The sequence below is a fragment of the Mustela nigripes genome, chromosome 11 (genome assembly GCF_022355385.1).
Source record: "Mustela nigripes isolate SB6536 chromosome 11, MUSNIG.SB6536, whole genome shotgun sequence".
NCBI lineage: Eukaryota > Metazoa > Chordata > Mammalia > Carnivora > Mustelidae > Mustela > Mustela nigripes.
In genome coordinates, this window is record NC_081567.1 from 30074047 (window position 1) to 30087281 (window position 13235).

The window sequence follows — 13235 nt, forward strand, 5'->3', positions numbered from 1 at the left end:
AACAGAAAGGGGTGTTTTTCCTCTGGTCCCGTAACAGCCTGGGAGGGTTCCCACTATCCTTGCTTGTTTATCCCGGATCATACCCGTTTCACTGGCTGCTTACGCAGGACCCGGGATTTGGGGAACCAGAATTGGTCACTCGGGATGGGCAGAGCTGGGCCTCTGTCCCCAGCTGTAGGCATGGTGCCGAGTGTTCAGGTACATCGTCGCCTTCCAAAGCTCAGCCGTCCTGGCAGCATGGGTGTGGGCACTTCTCAGGTACACCGATGCCCAGACCCTGGGCCCCGATACTCGGGCGGGGCAGGTGTGGGCTGGGTGCCTTGGAGGGTGTTGTGCAGAGGAGGGAGGTCACGATCTGATGTGCATTTTAACGCTCACATGCAGGCTGGGGCTGGAGAATGGACCCAGGGCCAGGCAGGTTGCCGGGAGCCCCCCTAAGAGGTTCTTGCAATAATGCGGGGAGACGTGACATGAAGGACGATGGTCTGGGTGGCAGGTGGAAGGCAGGGAGAGAAGGGTCAGATTCTGAAAGACCCTGCGAAAATATATAATATTTAACAATATATTGAATACGTAGGGAGCTGATACTGTCTTTATTAACTACATATTAAATATGTAGTAGAAAATATTGAATAAGCAGACTGTATTACATATGAGTATATCGAATGCAGAGTGTGCACACACGCACATATGCACGCACACACACACACTATACGTTTTGGGTCTGTGTGGATATCTATCCTTGCTGTTTTGGGAGGCGGGTTCCCAGCTTGTCGATCTGGTGGGCCTCACCGGGGGCTTCTGTGGGAGTCAGAGAGCAGCCCATGGGAAAGGGGCCACCTGCCTCATGAGATGGTCCTCCAGGCCACCTGCCAGTAAGTGACTGTGCCGGCCATCAAGCCAGGTGGCCTGCCCCCACAGTGTGGTTCTTACCTTGATGCGACTGGCCCCCTGGGCCAGATCATTCTTTACTGTGGGGGCCGTCCTGTGCACGGTAGGGTGTAAGCAGCGCCCCCTTCCCCAGTTGGGAGCACCAAAATGTCTCCAGGTGCTGCCCGGTGCCCCTCTTTGAGAATGGCCGCTTTACAGCCTCTGTGCTAACTGTCGTGCTGCTGATCCTCGTGACCCGCTGGGAAGCCGCAGGACAGGCCTGCTTCCTCTCGTCTGGCCCCCAGAGCACGCTCTGACTCCCAGACTGGGCATTTCCCCCTGGCAGAGGTGACTCAGGGTAAGGCGTGCTGCGAGCCTGCCGCTCCCCCTCCGGGAGACTGGCAGCACCAGCCCCAGGGGGCACAAGTCCACTGCTGTGTATTTATAGCTCCAGGAAGGAAGTACATTGTTGCCACTGGGGAGGTCCCCCGGGGTGGGGGTGAGTGGCTGAGGATCTTGTTCCTGAAAATGGCTTTCCAAGGATGCCTCAGTGCTCAGCAAGCAGCTCCTTGCCCCCACCCCCCAGAGGGGTGAGGGGGGCCCCGCCTGGTTGCCGGGGGAACCGACCTCCGCAGCTTCAGCGTGGAATGCCCCTGCCCCTCTCCATTGTCGGTGGGCAGGAGACAAGATTGGTTTTTCAGTTTGGAAACAAAACCAGGACTCTGTGTTCAATAGAGAGCAAATTCCCCAGACTGACCCTCCGCAGAGAGGCCCAGGAGCTTCGATGTGGGGAGCAGCATCGTCAGCGATGCTGGAGGAGGCCTGAGCAGAGGCAGGGTGGGTCAGTTCCCCCCTACAGCCTCCTGAGCTCCCCCTACCTACCGCCCAAGGGCGGTAGGACTCAGGGAGACAGCACGGCTCAGGGTTAGCATCCAGTATTCTAAGAATAGGGAGCCCCAAATCATGGGTCTTTATTAAACGCCAACTGTGTACAGCCAAGGGTAGGTAGACCATGGTGTATCAGAGCTGATGGTAGGAATTCTGCAGCCCGGTTGTTCCATGGAGACATTATGAGCGATTGAATTAGAAATAAGTGCCATTAGAAACAAAATTAGTGAGTACTCAGAACCGTTGCTTGCCGGTGACCTCCACCCTTGAGGTCGTTCGCACCTTCTGTCGGCGCCTGTGGGAACAGGACGCACCATGGTGCCTCCACACTGCTCTTCCCGAGTCTGCATCCCGTGCCGCCCTTGGACCGCTGGGGAAGGGCTGCAGCGGGCATATTGGCACTGTGGAAATCAGCAACTGCTACAAATCAGGGCTTTCCTTTCTCTTGTGATTTTTGGGTTTTTGTTTGTTTTTACTCCCCCTGCCCCCGCCAACCCGGAGGACACTGGTTAAGACTGTGGGTTTAGGAGCTAAGTGGTCTGGGTTCACTTCTTGACTCAGTGCTGAGACCCCTGGCCCCTGACTTAAGTGCTCAGAGAGTCGCAGATCTTCTCGGTTAAGTGGGGACAGGGACAGCTGCTCTGCATAGGGTGTTGTGAAGGTCAAACGGTCTGATGCGTGCACATGGCCTAGAAAGGTGCCTGGCGCACAGCAGGGGCTCCGTTCAAGGTGACTGGTGCTTGTGGTATTAGTACTGTGTGTTCTTGTTATTAGTGGATAAACTACTCTCTTCTTTCCCTGCTGAGCGGGGAAACCAGGATGAGCTGTTGAGATCCTTCCAGCCATGCCTGGCTCTGGAAAGCTAATCTTGATGCCAACACTTCGAGCTGGAGGCCTCCCTGGAGGAGGCAGCGTGCTTGGCTAGGGACAGCAGTGTGTGTGCTAGCTGGAGGACTTAGAAGCATGTGTGTCTGAGCCCAGAGGATCTCGGGTGTTGCTGGGGAAAGGAAGCCACCAGCTGGAAGGAAAGGGGTCTGAGCCCTTCCAGAAGGCATGCAGCAGGCCTGGAATTGAGAGGCCCCAGGGTAGCTGCCCCGAGCTGGGGGGACAGAGACTTCAAGGCTGATAGCAGTCAGGGCCAGCCGTCACCTCCCCACCTCCCGCCCCAACAAGGGGCTGGCTTGTGTGTTCTGCACAGGGAAGGAAAGACAGCACTAAGAGTAGCCACCAGCTCTGCTAACAGAAGGCACATTATGGGAATGCTGCCTGGACCCTGGGCGGCAGACGTGCTGGCAGGAGTCCGGGGGTGGGCTGAGCTGGCCGGTGAGGGGTCTGGTTTGCAGCCTGTGTCTTGCTGAGCCAAGCCGTGTGCACGGAAACTGGGTCCCCACCACTCAGCACAGGAGGCTTGAGGCCAGACATGCCGCTCTCAGCCCCAATGGACCCCTGGGTGTCCAGGAGGTGGGGTGGGGGTGGGGGAAGGGCTCAGTCCTGGCCTTGGCCAAACCTGGGGAAAGCGTGGGTGCTGCCAGCAGCCAGCCAGGACCAAACCATGTATCTCCTGAGACCTAAGCGGTGCAGGCTCTGAATATAGTCCTTTATTTCCTTGGGCATGTTTGGACCTTAAGGGACCGTGCTGGTCAGGCCTGCCCACAAGAGAGAGAACCTGCAATATTGTTCTTAGCCATCTCTGCTCGGAATTCTGAAAAACGTTCTTGTATTTCTTTTTCTCGATTATGTGTTTCTTTCATTACGAATACTAGAAATATTGCTGTCTCACTATACAAAATCTGCTAAGACTCCTTGTAATAACTAGATACGGTCACGGTGAACACTTACTGATTTTATTAGAGCATAAAGCCCACAAATGCGGATATCCTGTCTGATTTTCTCCCCACCGTGTCCCTGGCTCCTAGTGCAGGGCCTGGCACACAGTAGGCGCCCAATCAATGCTCGTTAAAGAGTAAAAATGGGCCAGCCCATGTGTCGAGGATTCCATGGAGAAAAGCCCAGACCATGTGGCCTCATTTCATTGGGTGTCAGGACACCTTGGGCGGAAGATGATGCTAATGCCTTTCCCACTTTCTCTGCAGTCCTGCGCGATGGCAGGAGAATGGCTGAGATGACCCTGGTGTCCCCTCCTGCCCCCCTAGGTTGCCTGGTTTCTCACGCTGCCCCTCCCTCTGATTCCCAGGCTGCAGAACTGTTCTCGACGCTGGTGTCCGAGCTCCAGGGCCTCTCCCTAGACGAGCTGAGGGCACTCTGGCGACAGTCTTCCTTTAAATGCTGGGACAACTGGTAAGGACCTTTCTGCGGGGAGGAGGGGGACCAGGAGCTGGCTGGCAGTCCGGGGGACGGGGGTGGGGCTGGCTGATCTTGACACTGTCCCAGGTCCCTGAGGAGGCGTGGACGGTGATATCTCCTCCTCTCTCATCCCTGGGATATTGACTTGTCCTTCAGTCTGGGGAGGGCTGCCAAGAAGGTGATTAAGCAGGGAGCTTGGAGGTTCCCACGGGCCCGAGCCCTCTTGGGACTGAACTGAAAGGCCTGGCAGGATAAATACAGGCTTTGTTCTCTCCCCAGACTGGGACCCTCTTGCCTGGAGCTGGAATTAGCATTCCAATGTGCCTCGGGTCCCCCTCTGCCTGTGGGTGGGGGGAGCCAGCCAGGCTAGGATCCCACCACTGGGACCCTCCTGATGTGGGGCCTGCAAAGGGGTGTGTAGAGACCCCAGGGGCCAAGTGGGATCTCTGAGGAGCTCTCTGAGCTCAGGGCTCTGCAGGTGGGTGGCAGCGGGGGGAAGCTTGGGGCTCCTTCTGGAAGTCCAGCCGCTCTCTAGGCCCCGAGATCCAGACGTCTGGGACTTTCTCAAAGGCTATCAAGAAGATCTCAAAAATCTTATTAGCTACAAAATATGAAAGGGGGGGACCCCTGTAAAGTCAGCATTGCCAAGTGTCTAACCGAATGACTGCAAAACGGAATGGCAAAGTCATCTTCTGAAACCCTCTCTCTGTATTCTGGCATTTTTATTTTTTCAAACATTATTATTTTTTTTTTTAAGATTTTATTTATTTGACAGAGATCACAAGTAGGCAGAGAGGCAGGCAGAGAGAGAGAGGAGGAAGCAGGCTCTCCGCTGAGCAGAGAGCCTGATGTGGGGCTCGATCCCAGGACCCTGGGATCATGACCTGAGCCGAAGGCAGAGGCTTAACCCACTGAGCCACCTGGGCGCCCCATATTTTTTCAAACATTATTTATTTGAAAGAGAGGAGGTGTGTGGGGTAGGGGAGGTGCAGAAGGAGAGGGAGAGAGAGAGAATCTCAAGCAGGCTCCACGCTGAGCAGGGAGCCCAATGCGGGGGGCTCAGTCCCATGACCCCGAGATCATGACCTGAGCTGAAATCAAAACTTGAACATTTAGCTGACAGAGCCACCCAGGCGCCTCCGTATTCTCTGATTTAACCCCTGCAAGGATCCCATGGGCTAGGCGGCTTTATTCTGTTTCCTACTTTACATGTGCAGAAGGAAGCCAAAGCCCAGAGGAGGGTTGGGAAACTGGCCCAGAGTCACACAGCCGAGATGAGATTTGAACTTAAGTGGTCTGGGCTTCTCCATCTGGTACCCATGGGCTTAAATAGAAGGGATTCTGACTTAGGCACGTTTTAATGTTGTCTGATGTAGGCAAGGGCCTGGAGACTTTGGGAGGAACTGCCTCTTTCCCCAGTGACCTATACCTGGCCTGCTACTCTGGATTTTCCTACAAGCCCGTGTCTCCCCGGTCCACGTAGAGGCTGGGAGTCAGGGAGGCGGGAGACCCATCCCAAGTCTAGGAGTTTCTGAGAGCACAGATCCTTTTGGAGGTCTCTTGCCTCTGCTGTCTCCTCCACATGGGACCAGAGCGTAGTTCTCCAGGGCCCAAATCTGTAGGGAAAAGAGGAGTGCGAAGGTGGGAGGTGGGAAGAACAGGTAGGGCGTTACTCGGACAAAGTGACCTCTGTGTTTCCAAGGGCTCCTGGGCACGTCGGGGCAGGTTCATTCACCAGCATCCCCATTTTGCAGATGAGCAAACTGAGGACAGGGACCATTTACAGGCAGAGGGTGGCTTGGCGGGTTGGGGTGGGGCATCTGGTCCTCTCCAGTTGCCGGCGTCACTCATCAGGGGGTGGGTGGCCCGGTCTACCCACAGCTGTGTGCCCTGCTGGCTCATGGCGCCTCCTGTTTCTACTGTGCCCCTGGGGACTGTCCTCTCCTTCGGCCCCATCCCTCGTCAGAGCCACCATTGCATAAAAGTTAAAAACCTTTTCTGAGCTTCTGAACCTTTCTGCAACCCACAAAAAGAAAAGAAGAGTCTTGATGTTGACCTTGGGGAGAAAGCACCTCCTGGCTTTGGTTTCCCGTTTGACGGCAGGGGTGCCGGCCCCTCCCTGGTGACCATGGCGCACCTTTTAGCAGAACAGTGGGCAGGGCTCGTGTTGCTGGAAATCACTCTCTCCTGGGGGCGAGGGTGGGGGGCAGACCTGCCAGGGTTTGGATTGAGCTGCACTTGTCCCTGTAGATCCTAAAAGCTAGGGTCTCAGCCCTAGCTCAGGGCTGTGTGGATGTGTGATCCTGGACATGTGTCAGGGTTTGTGATCCTGGACACATGTCCGTCACACTTCCTGGAGCCTCAGAGTATTCCCGGGATGCTCAGAGGAGGCCTGGAAGGCGCTCTGCAGGTGCAGGCCACCTCCGTGACCTCCCTAGGCATCTCTTGTAGGCAGCCGCTGGTGGACGCCCTGCCCTCCTGCGGCTCCGAGCCCTGTGTGGGCCTCATGAAGGACCTCATCGTGTCGGGGGAGGTGGAGGCAGATGAGATGGAGGCGTGGCTCTGGTCGCTGGCCTTCGTCCCACAGCCCACGGATGCCATGGTCCACACGCTGCTGGTGAGCACCCCGCCCAGACCCGGCCCCCCACTTGGCTGCTGAAAGGATACCGGGGGTGACCCGCTTCTGTCAGGCTTTTGTGCCAGACCCTCGTGGTACCGGTGGGGACAGAGCAGAGAGATCTTGGGTTTGAGTCTCAACAGTGTTCTGCCCGCTGGGTGATTCTGAGCAGGTGACCTAACCTCTCTGAGCCCGTTTTTCTGATCTGGAAGAGGGGGATGGAACAAGTACTTTCCTCCTGGGCTGGGGTTCAGACACAGGATGGTGCACGTAAATTCGTTCTCCCAGAGTCCGGCACCGTATCTGAGCACTTTAACATGAGAGCCACTCTTGTTACTGTAAGCACTTAAGTCCACTGAGTCTTGAAACCAAGAAACGTGTGTGAAGTCAAGGCTGAGGGTTTGTTAACAACCTGGAGGTCTTAGTGACCCTGATGATGCCTCTGGGAGGTAGGTGCTGGGATGGCGCCCCTGTGGCAGGAAACTGAGGCCCCCTGCTGCTCCCCTCTTCTCCATGGGGTGTGTCCTCGCTTGCCCTAGGGGCACCATCTCTGGTCGCCCCTCACCCTGCCGTGCCAGGCAGGTTGTGGGTGAGGATTCAGAGGACACCAGCAGGGAGCAAGGGTGATCCAGATTTGGACCCCAGCTTTGTCCCTTACTGCGATGACCTCTAACCACGCACTGAACTTTTCTGTGCCGCAGTTTCTCCATCGTGTGGTGGGGGCAATGGGCGGGGAGACTCTTGTGGATTAAGGAGTTGTGATGTGTCCCAAGCGTCTTGCACGCGGCAGGGGACGCTGCTGTGACCCCTTGTCAGGGAGACACAGGGAGCAGAGCCGGCGGGGTCCCTCTGCTCACAGAGCCCAAGATCTTCACCCCTGCCTCACCTGTCCTCCAGGCCAGAGATGACATCTCTCTGGATGGGTTTGCTCATTCTCTTGTCCCGTCCACAAGGATGCGTGCGTGCCGGGTGTGTGCTGGGCCTGTGCTGGGGGTGCGGGCTCGCTTGCTGCAGCCTGGAAGGGGTGGGGAGTGGATGGGGGGAGGGGCCAGGGAAAAGAGGGAGGGGGTTAGAGAAGGGTGGAGGAGGGGGATGGGAGGCAGGCAGGAGAGGGTTTGAATATACTTTTGATTGTGCAATAACTTTTTGTGTTCGGAAGAGTTGCAAAGCCAGTACAGAGTTTCTGTGCATCTATGGCTCAGGGTCCCCCAGTGTTAACATCCGCCATCACCAGAGTGTCATTGTCACATCCAAGAAATTGATGTCAGCATGTTGTTATTAACCAAACGCCAGTGATTCAGATCCCACCGCTTGCCCCACAGACTCCGTCTGTGGCACGGTCCCAACCAGGGCCCCCCACTGCAGGGAGGGGCTGCGTGTTTTAAATTACGCATTAAACCACACAATCAGGAGACGGCGCCCAGGCGTCCTGCCTGATGGTTGTTTTTTTTTTTTTTTAAAGATTTTATTTATTTATTTGACAGAGATCACAAGTAGGCAGAGAAGCAGACAGAGAGGCAGGCAGAAAGAGAGAGAGAGAGAGAGGAGGAAGCAGGCTCCCCGCTGAGCAGAGAGCCCGATGTGGGGCTCGATCCCAGGACCCTGAGATTATGACCTGAGCCGAAGGCAGAGGTTTAAGCCACTGAGCCACCCAGGCGCCCCTGCCTGATGGTTTTACACCTGCGCACCCTCTCCTAGAAGACGGGAGGACATTTCCCGCTTCTCCCCTCCCATCTCATGCCCCTCCCCATCCCTGACCGCACAGGTTGCAGGGATGCTGACCTTTCTGGCCTTGACTCAGTTTTGCCTGCTCTTGACCTTCATACCGTGAGCTCACGTGCATCTCAAGTGTGGCTTCTTTCTCCCGCATCCTCTGTGAGTCTCGTCCATGCTCTGCGCGCATGCGTGCATGTGCACGTGTGCGCGTGCACGTGCATCCCCATGCAGGTGCGTGGGCGCGTGCATGTGCGTGCGCGCATGTGCAGACTCTGTTCCATTGCTGGGCCGCATTCAACCTCTTTGCCGTTTCTTCTCCAAATGGTGTCTCTTGAAGAATGGGAGTTAGAAGTTCCTGGTTTGGAAAATCCAGCCTAGCGGTCCTTCTGAGCTCCCCAGGGTGCTTTCGCCTCCTCCTCCTCCTCTTCTTCTTCTTCTTGTTTCCTACTAGTTTTGCGGTTTGGCGTCTTGGGGAGTGTTGTTTTGGGACAAGAGGAGTGAGTATTCAAGTCCCATTGGAAAAGGGAAATCGGTTGTGAAGGAAGCCTGGCAGTTTGGGGCAGACCCCCCCCAGGACGGCCATCCACTCAGGATCATTTCTGTCTGGGCTTCTCCAGGAGCCTTGGCCTGAGCTGGCCTGGCTGTTCGGGTCCTGCAACGAGTGGAGTGGCTGCAGCCACCCGGCCTTCCCCACGGGGTTCTACCGTCTCTCCCTACCGTCTCTCCGGTTCCATCCGGGTCTGGGAGCCGGGAGGCCCTGAGTCCACCCCGCCTCCCCTCCGCAGCCTTGCTGGAGCAGAGCCTCTGGCCAGCGGGAACCCTCCGCCCATGTGCTCAGTGGCTTCTCTCCACTTTCCAGAACCCCGGCGCTCTCTCCTCTGTATGCAGAATCGGGAGGGTTTGTCTTCACTTGCCCCGTCTACACTAACGGTGGACGCACTTTCCAGGCCGCACATCCGCTTCCTTTCACAAAGAAAACACGCACTTGGAGACTCCTATACCCCAAGGACACTCCCCTGAGGCCACACGGGGCCACACACACCCCCACTGAAACATATGGAGACATACCCACCAAGATGAACACACACATACCTGAACGTGTAGACGTCCACACCCAGATGCATCATATATGTGCACCCCCCCCCCCCCCCCCTGGAACCATAGGGACAAGTGGGGACAGCCACCCGCACCTGGCTACACACGTGCCTCCCAGGATACACTGGGACGGGTACATATACACATCAAGACACGCGTGTATATACACAAGGCACACACTGATGTTGGCCCATGTGCACACACACGCACTGGGACACACTCAAGCACGTGCAGCTACATGCACAGGGTCACGCGCCCCAGGATAGACGTGTGTGCTGGAGGACAGGTGCACACCCATACGAGAGAACACGCACGCTCGCTCATACCGCCCAATGAGCTCACACAGGCAGAAGTAATAGAGACTTAATTCCCCATTCTGGTCCTGCAGCGCGCGTCTGCTGCTGGGCTCCCGTATGCTGGCTGTGCGCGTCCACCTGCCGCGTGGCCGCCGCTCCCCGCATGCTGGACGCGCGTTCTTCTTGCCCTGCAGCACTGAGTCTGCAGAGAGCACGTGGTGGGAGCATTTACACCCCAGAAATTGGCAAGCGCTCCACGCTAGGGCTGGCATTTTCCCCAGGGTGGGGGGCGGCGGATTGGTTGTTAACCATTTACCCTAATGTCTCTGGCCACTCCACCGTGTCCTGCTCTGAGGACGTCCCCGCCAGCGCCTCGCTCCTCCCACCTGGTGGCCACGCCCAGGGAATCTCAACTAGGGCACTGTGGATGGTGGGGGTGGGCCTTTCTTCATCGTGGGGGCCGCCCTGTCTAGTAGAGGGCCTCTGGCAATAGCCCAGGTCTTTGCCTGCTGGACACCGACAAGCCTGCTTCTCAGGCGTGACGGCCAAAACCGTCCTCAGACATGGCCCAGCGCCCTGCCCCGGGTCAGCTCAATGGCGTGGTCTTCCCTCCTTGATACATAGGGCCACCCGGGTGCTTTAGGAAGGACACTTGTGGACAAGTCCCCGCTCGGAGTAGCCTCTTCAGACTCTCAGGGGGGCCAGGCCTCTGTCTTTTCAGGAATCCTTGGGCAGCCAGGGTGGGGGCTCAGCTCTCTGTGGGGAGACCTGGGAAGGGCCACCTCACCAGCCTTCTGGGCTTGGGTGGGGGCCGGTTTCTGTCCCCAGCCTCTTCTGCAGATCTCAGGGACCAGCCCCAGTGCCTTCCTTGGTGTCTCGGCCCTGACGCACAACCTCTGTGCCTCCCTGGACGGGCCCTGCGGACACCTGCCTGGTGTCAGCTCCCTCGTGAAGATGCTAGGAGAGGCCTTGGGGGCCAACTGCACCTTCCGCGAGCCCTCAGACCCTGAGCAGGTGAGGACAGGCAGAATCCTGGGCACAGCCACTTGGTGGGGCCCAAGCCACGCAGGGGAGCCTAAGGCTGCGTGGGTGGGCGGGCTGAGCTCCCCCACCAGGCCTCAAGGCCCCACCGTCGTCTCTTTCCAGCTCCAGCTCGTGCTGAAGGCGATTGGCAATGCGGGCCTGGCGGCCACAGCTCTCACCCCAACACTAAGTACCTACGCATCTCAGAGGGACTGCCCCCCTGAGGTCCGGCTGGGGGCCATCCAGGCCTTCCGGAGGGTCCCCTGCTCTGCAGATGTGAGCTCCTGCTTGTCATCGGCTAGGGTGACGATGGGGCGACTGTGGGTCTTGAACCACCATTTGCCAGTTCACCTCTTTATGTGTTCATTCATTCGTCACATGTTTACTGAGCACCTACTATGTGCTGGGCCCTGGTGTGAAGGAGAGCCCATGTCTCTGTTCTCACAGATCCCGTGTCTGGTGGAAGGCACATACTTGTCCAATAAGCACACAGACAAGCATATGATTGCAAACCACAGAGAAGCCATCCCTGCAAACCCTCTCGTTCAGGGGGTGGCGAGCTCTGGACCGCAGGCCCCTCCTCGTTTGCTGCCTGTTTTGTACACAGTGCTTTGCTGGAATGCGGCTGTGCCTGCTCTCTGTGTGTTGTCTGTGCTGCTGTCTTGCTCTCACTGTGGAGTTGAGCAGTGGCAGGAGAGACGGTATGGCCTGCAAAGCCAGAAAAATGTACCATCTGTCCCTTTGCCAAAAGGTTTGCTGGCCCCAGGGAGCCACTAGCCAAAGTCTTTACAGTGACCTAGCAGGGTCTATGTGCTCTGACCACAGGCCCGCTTAGCACCTTGTGGGTTCATCTCCTTCTTCCTTCACCCCCCACTGCTTCCAGGCACGCCAAGCTGCCTGTTGTTCCTCAGGTACTCCAGGCCCACTTCTGCCACAGGCCCTTTGCATGTTCTGTTTCCCCTTCCCTTGGACATCCCCAGGCTTCCCTTCTTCACCTCCTGTAGGTTTTTGTTTAAAAATCACTTTCACCTTGGGGTCTTTCTTGGCTCTTTCACCTGAAATTGCTTTCCCACTTAATTTTTCCCTTTTTAGTACTTAGCACCTAATGTGTTCTATACTTTGCAACTTAACCTTGTTTGCTGTCTGTCTTCCTGCACTAGAAGGTAAGCTTCGGGTGGCTTCCATCACCTAGCACTGTGCTGGGCACATAGTAGGTGCTCAGTAAATATTTCCACAAGAGTGGATGGGTGGACGGTTGTGCTGGGAGGACTGGGGGAGGATGGGCTAAGCAGTGACCCTACCACTGACCACAACTGGCCCACAGATGAGCGTGTCGGGGAGGCCTCCTGCGGTGAGTACTTTGTGACTTCGTGTGAGCTGGGACAGGGCAGCAGGGCCACCCCCACGCCCGGCCCCCAGAGCCAGAACAGCTCGGGGGACCTTATGCTACTGAGTGGAGGGGGATGGAGGTGGACGGGCCCCAGGTGATGGCCTTTGCTCTGCCCAAGCCAGCGAGCTGCACTCTCCCATCTATACCAAAACCCTGAGGAGGATGCCGAGATCCGCATCAACGCCTACCTGGCCCTGATGAGATGCCCTGGCGAGGCCGTGTTTGCGCAGGTGCGGCGGACCCAGGCAGCCGAGCGGTCCACCCAGGGTGAGCAGGGCAGCTGGGAGAGGGGGTGCTGGGGCCGGCCCAGAGCTTCCTGGAGGGTGCTCTCTTAACCCCATCTTGCTCTCCTGTTCTCGCCACCCCACCTGGCCAACTGGCCTGGCATACCCCAGCCTCATACATATGGCAAGGGGTTAAACTTTCACGCATCTCTTTTCCTCTCTGGTCCTCCATTTCCTCATCTGTAAAAAGGGATGGAAGTCAGTGGCTTCCCTTGTAGCTCTGGTCAGTTTGCGACCTAGTACCTGGAAGGGAGACTCGAGACAGAGGAGGGATGGCATCTGCGAATCTCAGATCCCTGCTGGGGTCAGAGAGTTTCCTTTAAATGGGGGTCTCTGGCCACAGTTCCTAAACCTAAAAGTGAAACTTCAAAAAAGAAGTTCAGCTGATTTTCAACAAATCTTTCCCTGATGGACAGTGAGTTGAGTGCCTGGAGCCCAACAGCATGGGTTCAAATCCCAGCTCAGCCACTTCCTACCTGCGTGCCTTTGGACAAGTTACGAAGCCTTTCTGAGCCTCTGTTTCTGTATCTGTGAAGTAGGGATGATCACAGCCCCTTCCTCTTCGAGGGAGCATAAACTGAGTTAATACACAAAGACCTTTAGAATATTTTAAGGGCTATGTGTGTGTGTGTGTGTGTGTGTGTGTGTGTATGGCTGTTTAGAATTTCAAAGTGGACAGGAAAGTAGAAGTGGCAAACTAAAACCTACCTGCTTCTTGCCTGGGCCCTCTAGTCCCACTGCCTGAATGCATT

The 13235-nt window shown here is 56.7% G+C and overlaps 1 protein-coding gene across 1 annotated transcript in view; it reads left to right on the plus strand.

Moving 5' to 3' along the window:
- The window catches only part of LOC132027311 (uncharacterized), a 134777-nt gene that overhangs the window by 12491 nt on the left and 109051 nt on the right, over window positions 1-13235 (plus strand). The window contains exons 10-14 of the mRNA XM_059416064.1: window positions 3953-4056; window positions 6514-6679; window positions 10615-10800; window positions 10933-11085; window positions 12322-12466. Coding sequence (XP_059272047.1) covers window positions 3953-4056; window positions 6514-6679; window positions 10615-10800; window positions 10933-11085; window positions 12322-12466 — 754 coding nt within the window. The remainder of the gene's footprint in view (window positions 1-3952; window positions 4057-6513; window positions 6680-10614; window positions 10801-10932; window positions 11086-12321; window positions 12467-13235) is intronic.